Below are 10,259 nucleotides of genomic sequence, written 5' to 3'. Positions count from 1 at the left end.
AATCAAAGGCTTTAGCGTAGTCAATGAAGCAGAAGTAGATGTTTTTCTGGTACTCTCTTGCTTTCTCCACAATCCAGCGAATGTTGGCAATTTGATCTCTAGTTCCTCTACCTCTTCGAAACCCAGCTTGTACTTCTGGCAGTTCTCTATCCATGTACTGTTGAAGCCTAGCTTGTAGAATCTTTAGCATGACCTTGCTAGTGTGTGAAATGAGTGCAATTGTGCGATAGTTTGAACATTCCTTGGCATTGCCCTTCTTTGCGATTGGAATGTAAATGGACCTTTTCCAATCCTGTGGCCACTGTTGCATTTTCCAAATTTGCTGGCAAATTGAGTGCAGCACTTTAACATCTTTTAAAACTTTGAATAGCTCAACTGTGATACCATCACCTCCACTAGAGCTTTGTTGTTAGTAATGCTTTCTAAGGCCCATTTGACTTCGCATTCCAGGATGTCTGTATTGAGGTCAGGGGTTACACCATCATGGCTGTCAAGGACATTGAGGTCCTTCTTGTATAGTTCTTTTGTGTATTCTTGCCATCTTTTCCTAATCTCTTCTGCTTCTGTTAGGTCCCTACTGTTTTTGTCCTTTATCATGGCCAGCTTTGCATCGGACGTTCCCTTGATTTCTCCAATTTTCTTGCCACCCGAGATTGAACAATAACAGGTCTGTGATACCCTAGTCACAAGTAAATATTTATATTTATTTATTATCAGATTTATACCCCGCCCTCCCAGGGTGGCTTACAGAAAGAATAAAACATACAAATAGACAATTTAAATAGCCATAAAACCATATAAAACATTTTAACATTAAAAGATGCTAACATTGATGATACTAATAATTAGAGAAATTTTAAAAAGATGGCGGCTGACCTTCAGTATAGTGTCCTAGCGGTCAGCTCATAGGTTTAACCTTGTGCAGCTGGCACAGGCTGTTCTGATGACTTCAGGGAACAGGGTTCTTTATTGGGGCGGCTCCTAATTGAAAGCCTGGCGGAAGAGCTCCGTCTTGCAGGCTCTGCGGAACTGCATAAGGTCCCGCAGGGCCCTGATCTCTTCTGGGAGCTCATACTGTTCTAAATGCATCTAAAATGGATCACGACAACCAAAGGTAACTATAGACGTGGGGTTGGATCTCAAGTACCATCACTGGAACTATTCAAACTAAACTTAGCTTTCCTTCTTCTCCTTGCAGCCTACCAAGCACCTCGAAATACTGCTCCTGGGGGAATCCTGAGAAACAACATGAGTGGCTAAACTGGAGATGCTGTGGGAGGAGGAGGGAAGCTGTGAAAGGTTTCCTTCCTTTGTTCCATTGGCTGAAGGGTCCTCTGCCAGTGGAAAATGACCTCTGCTCACAATCCAAGTTCCATGCATCCAGCCCCACACTTGGAGTGAGGCATACAGAGGACAGGAGATCACAGGAGTAGGTAGAAGCAAGGATGAAGCAAGAATACGTGAAAGGAAAGGGATTGGCCAATGCAGGAAATGACTTCTTAGTCTCTTACCTGTCAAGCGTGCCCATCAGTAGCAGAAGGGGTGACCCACAATAGGTGGGGTGGAGGCAGGGAGAAGAGCCTTTTTTCACTGAAAATCCTTTTCCTTTCTAGCTTTCTCCCTCCTCCAGCCAACCACTCCTCCAATTTTTAATATCTCGTCATTTTTAAATGAAAAACACAAAGTTACACAATTTCACAAACACCCTATACATTTTTTCCCATTTGAATTTGCGTATTTGCTTCATAAAGCTGCTTGAAGTTTCTGGCTTAAGGAGTCAGAGAAATCACCACCAATCTTCTTAAAACTTAGTTTTCACTGACGTTTTGCTGCATTAAGGCAATTTCATTCATTTATCTAAATGCTGCAAAGAACACATACACCATATAGGTAGAAGGAACGGAGAATGCACACTGCACAGCCTTGTAAAAAATGTGGCACAGAACCAGCTCTACATTTTTCAAAACAATAGCATCTTCCACATGAATTCTCAGTTGTGGCTATCAAGAACATCATTTTTTAAACAGAAAAACTCTAAATTTAGAAACTCATGCAGAATATCTGTTCTACTCGTATCACTGCCAAGAGGCAGTTCAGCCTTGACTCCCACAACAATAGAAGCAAATTCTCAAGAGGAGGCATTCTTATGGTGTAGATCCCCTTTGAAGAGGATGGGTGCTGGAATGCTCCCTTTGGAGGAAGGGGAACATTGTGATGCAATGATGGCCTCTTGTCTAGACATTCATAAAAATGTAGTTGGTTGGCTTAAAGGAAAGGAGAAATTCAGAGAGGATAGACCTATCAACAGCTATTAGCCACGATAGTCAAACTGAACTTCCATATTCAAAGACTGCTGAATAGCAGAAGGTGCAGACAAAAAATGGGAAGACTGCTGCCCCCTTCATGCCCTGCTTGTAAGCTTTCCAGAAACAACTGTTTGGCCATGGTGTCCAAATCCAAGTCACATCGCTTGGGAAGTTAAGAGATTCTTCTTTCCGCTTCACTGTCATCTCCTCAGCTGGTGCATGACAGAATTACACTATCGCAAACACAGAAACCCTGGCAAGGTTTATGTAATTCTGCTGTGTCTGGGAGCCTTAGGAAGGGGAGAGGTGATCAGGACACCGTGGGCCCCTTCCATTCTGGTATTACCTAAATGCTGTAGATTAAAGTAGATTAAAGACATAATAAGAGGACGCCTAGTCCTACAGAAGGAGCCATGACGCTGAATAACATGTTAGAAACATAAAATAATGGATTGGATTGAGGAAAGTGTTAGCTGGCAAACACTTACCATCTAAAGCTTCTTTTAGTTCACCTTTGGTCCAGGCAACTTCTGTCATCAATAGTCGGAGGTAATACATGGCGTGCTGGTGTGGCTGTTCAGCTCGAAAGTTGTTAAGTGATCGCATGTACTTATAGAGATTAAAACAAATCAATGGTATAACAGTTGATTAAACAGCAAAAGTTTCACTTATCTTCAACTTTGGTATTCAAATAATAACAATAATACTAATTTTTAAAAGATCTTCAAGATTGGAACCACATTTTTGGTACCTTGGCCAAGGTTGACAGTGTCTCTCAACACTGAATTATTTGGTTAAAATACATTCAAAGTCTCCAGGTTATAAGTATACAAATTTTTGTTGTTGTTCAGTCGCACAGTCGAGTCCGACTCTTTGCGACCCCATGGACCAGATCACGCCAGGCCCTCCTGTCTTCTGCCGTCCTCTGAAGTTGGCTCAATTTCATGTTTGTTGCATCTATGACACCGTCTAACCATCTCATCCTTTGCCGTCCCCGTCTTCTTTGACTTTCAAGTATACAAATAGCAGTGCTTAAATCTAAAATGTGATTGAGTAATTAAATTTCTATGCTGCCTATGCCATTCACTCTGAGGAAGCTTACAACAAATGCAATGCTAAAATCATCATGAATAATATAAATCAGGGTTACCCAACATGGTGCCATGGTGCCTGCCAAGACTCTGAGAAGCTGGTCAGGAGGACCATTGTAAGGCAGGAGGACCATTGTAAGGCATTGTAAGGCTGGTTTTCCACGGCTGCTACTGCAGCCACAGACACTGGAGGATGACTGATAAGCACCTTGGCTTTCCTTAGTCAGCAGTTGTTCCATTCCCCCTCCAGATTTTCGTTCCTTTTATTCCCCTTTCTCTTTCTCCCCCACCCCAGGCTTTCCTTTGTTTCTTTTTATTCTCCATTCTCCTACTCCCTCCCCACTTGTGCTTTCATTAATTTCTTTTTTATTCCCCTTCTGCAATTCTTTTGCAAAGTGAAGAGGGAGGTATTGTGTTTGGCTCCGCCTCCTGCGGCAGCCATTTTGGGGTTGCACTCACTACCTCCTCTCAAAATTCCAAAGGTGCCCACAGGTTTAAAAAGCCTAGGGACTGCTGGTATAAACAAAATTTAAGACAAAACACAACATATCACAATAAATTTATCAACAGTTTCTGCCAATAGGCTTGTGTTCACAGAACAACGTTAGGCTGCACAGAGATTGTTTTCCTTGGGCCAGTGGACCAACAATGCTCCTAATTTTCTAATAATGGTTAATTAATCAGGAGAAGATGCCTGGAGTGCAATCTCCCTCTGCCCTGACAGAAGAATTTCCACATGCCTAGCCAATGAATGTTACATTGTCACCAATACCCACCATCTTACTTCTAAAACAGGATCCGAAATTTGTGTTTGAAGTAGGGGTGTGCATTCGGTTTACCCAAACAACCCCCCCCCCCAATACCTTACTGATATTTTTCAGGGCTTGTTAAACTGAATCAGATTACAGAATCTGATTTGGCTACCAATATAGCTGAGCCCCCAAATATTGGCTTTTATTTGGATGTGGCTTGGAGAAGACATTTAAAGAGACTGTGGTCTCTTTAAATGCCTTCTGAGTTCACTTGCCAAATTGTGCTGCTGCCGCACGGCTTAGTAAGTGAAGTCAAAGGCAAGGCAGGCGCTTAAAGGGACTGTCCCTTTAAATGCCTTCCTTTTCCAAGCTACACGTCTCCAAATCCAGTGAATTCCAAAGGTATGCCTTCAGAGTACAGTTGCTGTGGAGACATGCCGCTTGGAGAAGGCATGCCTTTGGAGTTCACTGGCCAAAAAGATGCGTGGCTTGGAAAAGTCAGGCACTTAAAGGGACAATTCCTTTAAGTACCTTTTTTTTTGCTCCATTGGGAACAATGGAGGATGGGGGTACCTTATTCTGGGGCCCACAGAATTGGACCTCCTGGTCCAATCTTTTGGAAAATTGGGGGTGGGGGGTTTGAGGAGATGCACAAGCAGCTATGCTGCAAATCTGGTGCCTTTCCCCAAAAAAAACCACCCCCCCCCCCCAAGTCCCAGATACTCCCAGATGAATTCACCATTACAGCCTATGGGGACCATTGACTATAATGGTCCCCATAGGGTATAATGAGCCAAAAAAACTTGTCAATCCCTATTATTTCTTGAATATCCCAATACCATACTGATATTGGGGTTCGGGAAACACTAATATTTTTCAGGTTCAGTATACCTGAACATGACAAATATTGATTTTCTTTCTTGCACACCCTTAAATTTGAAGCTGGTGAGAAAATTCCAGAAAAAAGGAACCTGGGTTAGCATTAACCATGGTTAAAACTGGTGCTGATTCAACAACTGTGCTTCTAAAGAAATGTGTTACTGAGGAAGGAAGAGCAAGATCCTGCAAGCCTGCTACCAATCTCTGGTTAGGGATTAGGGAGCACTACACTAAGTTTACTGTTCTAGAGACACATCAGATTGAGGTCCCCCCCCCATTTGATGTTAATTTTTAAAACAAGCAAAAAAACCCCTTCAACTGCTTTTTCAATATTGTTATGTCTAAACATATATTTCTCACACGGACAATTTTAGTGTAAACCAGTGGTAAAAAAACTGCAACATTTATCTGTGAAGCTATTTGTATGTCAAGGGAAGAGATAGCAGCTGCATTTGGCAAGACAAACTGCATACAGAGTGTGTGTGTGTGTACTGTTTTATGCATGGGAATAAGAGACTAAATAAAACTACTTTAGACATGTCAGCATGAAAGATGAGTGGTTTTGCTTTCTATAACACAATCAGGAATGTGATTGCCACGGATGAAAATACATTTGTGTAACATATGGTCCCAAAAAATACTTTATGAGCAGGGCTGGGGGGGGGGCACAAGGGCACTGGTGGGAGAGTTTACACTTGAACTTTCAGTTTCAGAACTACCACACTCCTAATTCTCATGCTGAACAATTGCTGCTCTATAAGAGAAGGCACTTCTGCAGGAACCCGCTAGCTATCAGCTTGGCCTTCCACCTCCCATCTATTACTTCAGCCCATTCCAGCTCAACTACATCCCTGCTTTTGGGATGCAGCAAAGGAGCTGCTGTGCTGAGCTTCGGCCACGCTGCTATTGCCTACCCAGGTGTTACCATTTTGTATCCAACTTAAAGAAATAAACAGCCACAATCCACTTCAATACGAAGTTGGACCTAGTCATCATACCGACAGTCCTGAATACACTTTAAGCACCCTTTTCATTATATGCTTGAAATGTTGTGTTCCTAACTTCCCAAGGAATGGGATGTTGCACGTTACAGTGTCTTTCCCATCTTGAAACGGTGAGATGACTACAGTTCTGATTTGCAAAGATCAGGGTCACATCCATCCCAGATGCCTTACCTCTTCCTTGATAATTTCAAATCTTTTCTCATCAATCTCAAAAGTGGCCATTTTCTCAATAATCTTCTTTAGCAAGATATGCTGCTTGTCATTGTAACCTTTTACAGAAAGCTATACAGAAGGAATACATAAGCTGTTTTAAAACTTTGCACACACCATTGGTTTAAATTTATAACAGCCTTCACACTAATATAGTAAAAATCTAAACACACACTAGCATGCTTCATGCTAATCTTAAATCCTATAATATAATTTAGCAGTATTGATTATAGCAGTATTGCTTAGAGACTGCTAGATTCTAACACTGTGCAATTTGAAACACTCCTTTAGTTAAATTCAAGATTTTCCATCTGAGCAGTCCAAAGCAATTTCTTAACACTGGGGAACAATCTCCCTTTCAATAGAAATCCTGACACAGAGACAGAGGTGTGTGGAAGCATATACATGTAGGATTTAAATGTTTACTAGGGCAGGGAGTAAGACTGCCATGAGAAACAGAAGTCACAGTGGAAGACAAATCTTTTTCTAGACTGCAAAGCAAAATCTACAAATGTTAGGTGACAGAAAGAAACCGCAGAATCTTATTACTGTTTTCTGGGCTTCCAATAGAAATGCAGTATAATGATCTGGAGAGGGGAGGTGATCATTTTTGTTTTTAAACAGAAAAATAGAAGTATTCTGGAACCAAAACAATTAGTGCAGATCTGGCAGACAAGGTTTCTTTACAGCTAAAAAGTAGAAGAGACTACCATATTCTTGCTAAGGAAAGTAGGGGATATCAAGTCATTTGAAGTGTCACAGTGACAGGTTCATAAGATTGTTGCAAAAGTGGGTAGATCATACATACCATAACCACTTCTATTACACTAGTGCTTGAGATATAGTTTTCCTATATTATCCTGGTTTACATCATTCCTAACTATCATAATATCTTTTTCACATGCCATATTTTCATAGTCAGTAATGGAAAAGTTAGAAGTATTCAGTTAATTTTTCATCTCATGATGTAGACCTACAAAACTTCACACCTCAACAAAGTGTTAGTTTAAGGTGCCAGTAGATTATGCTGGTTTTAGTACACTGAAGGATTCTAAATGACTGATAGAAATGTTTTAAAATAAATTTGGTCTCCCTTTGAAGATTACTTAGCAGATGAATGAGAAATGCAGATTAGAAATGCAGTCTCAACAAACAGTCACAAAACATACTAATCATAACCAAAACATCTACTAATGGTTATAAAATAGCATGTGTTTTTCCCCCACTTCTGATACGGATGCAAGGAAACAAAGGCAGTGACCATTTTGCTTAGAATGGAAGAAGCCACAATTTTCCAAGCTGCAGCTAACTTTCAAGCCATTTCACTTCTTCCTGTATTTTCCCCCATCTTACTTACAAGAATTGCATTCATTCCTGATGCAATGGCATAGACCAAACCTGAGAGGCGTGCTGCATATGTATACTCTTTTAAATCATCCTTCAATAACCTGATTAACAGGTATGTCATGTTGCAATGGAGAGGGTCAGCATAAAGGTAGCGACTAACAAAAAGAAAAAAAAAGGATGCTTTGGTACTTCAAGCAGCGACATGGTAACTGATGAAGAAACATGACTGAAGAGTATATATATATGCAGCCTCATATTCTTGGGAATGAAACACTGAAAGCATTTTTTTCTGCATTTGAAAGTCATCTGATAGAATGGAGGAAAATATTCCAATCATTTTTTTTTTAATGAACTAATTTGATGAGTGATGTAAAATGAAGAGCAAAATTTTCTGAATGTGAGTGGAAATGTTGAAGACTGGGGGAAAAGATTTAATTTAAAATTCAAATTATGAAAAAGTCAAGTTAGAAATCAAGATTTTTGAAACGAACCAAACAAAAATTTAGACCCTCAGTGGGGAAAAGCCATAAAAAAAATGCTTCCATCAACTTACATACATCCCATAGATGGTATTTTGGAGATCATAGCTCAAGCCAGCTAGCTCTGCTGCATATGCATACTCGTTGAGGGAGTCTTTGAGTAGCTCAAGATACAAATAGGCCATGTTACAATGCAAGGGATCCACGTAAGCAAATGGGCTGGAAGAAAATGTTGAAAGTAAAAACTCTGATGTAATTCCTTTCCAATTCTGTTAGGTCCTCCAATGTTGGCTCTCATGAACACAAATTAAACATACCATTTTGATTATTCCCATTACAAATATATTAAGACAGTGAACAACATATGTACACACACACGCACACGCACACAAAGCTGAAGGAAAAAAGCTAAATTACGTAACTCCAGAGAAACAAAAACAAATACTATGCTGATTAAGCCTACAGTTTAGACTTTTTAACCACTCCATTCTGAATTTGGTGACGATAATGGTTAAGAATAATCATGAAATATATTTTAAAAAATAGGCCTGAAAAGTCAGGACAGACAGGGTTGTAGTTACCTAAACAAGGATATCTGTGCAGGTTAGAGTGATTACAGCCTGGACTACACATGGAAATGCAGATCTCTTTTGAGATCTATAGCACCTCCAGGCAGTTTTGGTTAATCCACCAGCTGTGGTCCTTCCTTGCATGATTTGGCCAGATTTATTCATTCATTGACCACATACTGGAAAAGTTCTGTATGAGGGGCTGTATGAGAAGCTTCAGTAGGTATAAAACATAGCAGACTGGTACAGGTAAAAAAGGATCTTGCCAGTTCTAAGATGCAGTACTGGCTGCTGATCCACTTATGGGCCTAATTCAAAGAACTGATTATTACCTGTAAAGCCCTAAATAACCTAGAGTCAGGTTACTTAAAACATTGCTTTCTGTCACAAATGCTTGACTTTCACTAACATCTTCACAGCCTTGCTCAGAGGGCCCTGTTTGAAATAAGATGGGTGGCTACTTGGGACACAGCCTTTTGGGTGGTGTGGCACATCTACCATGAACACCCTCTGGGGAGAGATTCACTTGGCATTAAATTTATTGAATTTCCAGCAGCAGATAAGAACATATTTATTTCCACCAAGTTTGGGACCTAGTTCCATTACCTTGGTTAGGATTTCATGCCATTTTACTTCACTGATTTTATTGACCTTGATAAGGATTTTACATTGGCCTGTTGTTGAATTATTTATGTTGCTTTTTTAATTCTATTGATCTGGCTCGTATTTTTGAGCTCTTAAGTGGTTTTATATTGCTCATTGCTTAAGGTCATTAAAACTGTTTACTCTGTGGTGCTGCCTTGATATTGTTGGATATTGTAATTCTGTATGCAAGAGGATCTGGGAGAGAGAATGGGTTAAGAGAATTCTCTCTCTCTCTCTCTGGTACCCTTGGCAGTTGGCCCCATCCCCTCTCATGGTTAGATGGTGAGCCTCTTTGGCTGTTGCTTGCCTTCAGTTTTTATCTTATCTCCTCTCTCTCTCTTACCTGGTCTTGGAGCTGTAGCAAGTTAATCTGCTCACAATAAGTTAAACGTACCTACATGAATATGTCATGTAAGATGTGCTTCTATTTTTGTCAGTAAAATTTCTTTCTCTTGTTACTATTGGGATCATATCATCTTTGTAACTGGTTTGAACAGCATTTTCCCTTTAACTAAGAAACGTGGAGAATCCGGGAAGAAAAGGCTTCTGTGCTTCCAAGTCAAATGGTATTATTTTACATTTAACCCAATAGATATATGATGGTGTTTTAAAACATAAATACATACTTAAGAAAACTTTGGAACAGAAATCTGCCCCCAGTCGCATTTCTGGCAGAATACATACAGAAGTGGCTTAACAACTTTATTTACTAATGTGCAGGTAGGTGACAGTGTCCTAAAAATGCAATGTCCCCCAATGACAGGCATCTACCACTTACAATTTTCCTTTTGCAAACAGCAAGACACCTGGGACATGAAACAGCTCCTCAATAAAACTACTAATTTTGACTTTGGCTGGGCATTGGCTGGGCATTGAAGCACTTCAATGAAGGTTATTGTGGTCAAACTTGCCCCATATGTTTTTGCAAAACAAAACTGATCCAGACGTATTATGGTTGAAAATTAGTGCAAACTATC

General features: G+C 40.2%; 1 protein-coding gene across 1 annotated transcript in view; it reads right to left on the bottom strand.

Annotated features, from left to right (window-relative positions):
* The window catches only part of LOC107110237 (insulin-degrading enzyme-like), a 22,937-nt gene extending 14,684 nt beyond the window's left edge, over positions 1-8,253 (bottom strand). The window contains exons 1-4 of the mRNA XM_015410987.1: positions 8,147-8,253; positions 7,600-7,744; positions 6,204-6,314; positions 2,795-2,915 (exon numbers count right to left, since the gene is read on the bottom strand). Of these exons, the coding sequence (XP_015266473.1) occupies positions 2,795-2,915; positions 6,204-6,314; positions 7,600-7,744; positions 8,147-8,253 (484 nt within the window). The remainder of the gene's footprint in view (positions 1-2,794; positions 2,916-6,203; positions 6,315-7,599; positions 7,745-8,146) is intronic.
* Between the last annotated feature and the right edge of the window lie 2,006 nt (positions 8,254-10,259).

The sequence above is a fragment of the Gekko japonicus genome, unplaced genomic scaffold (genome assembly GCF_001447785.1).
Source record: "Gekko japonicus isolate JY-2015 unplaced genomic scaffold, Gekko_japonicus_V1.1 scaffold335, whole genome shotgun sequence".
Lineage (NCBI taxonomy): Eukaryota > Metazoa > Chordata > Lepidosauria > Squamata > Gekkonidae > Gekko > Gekko japonicus.
The sequence above is the reverse complement of the archived record's forward strand: the minus strand, read 5'-3'. Positions and strand labels throughout refer to the sequence as shown.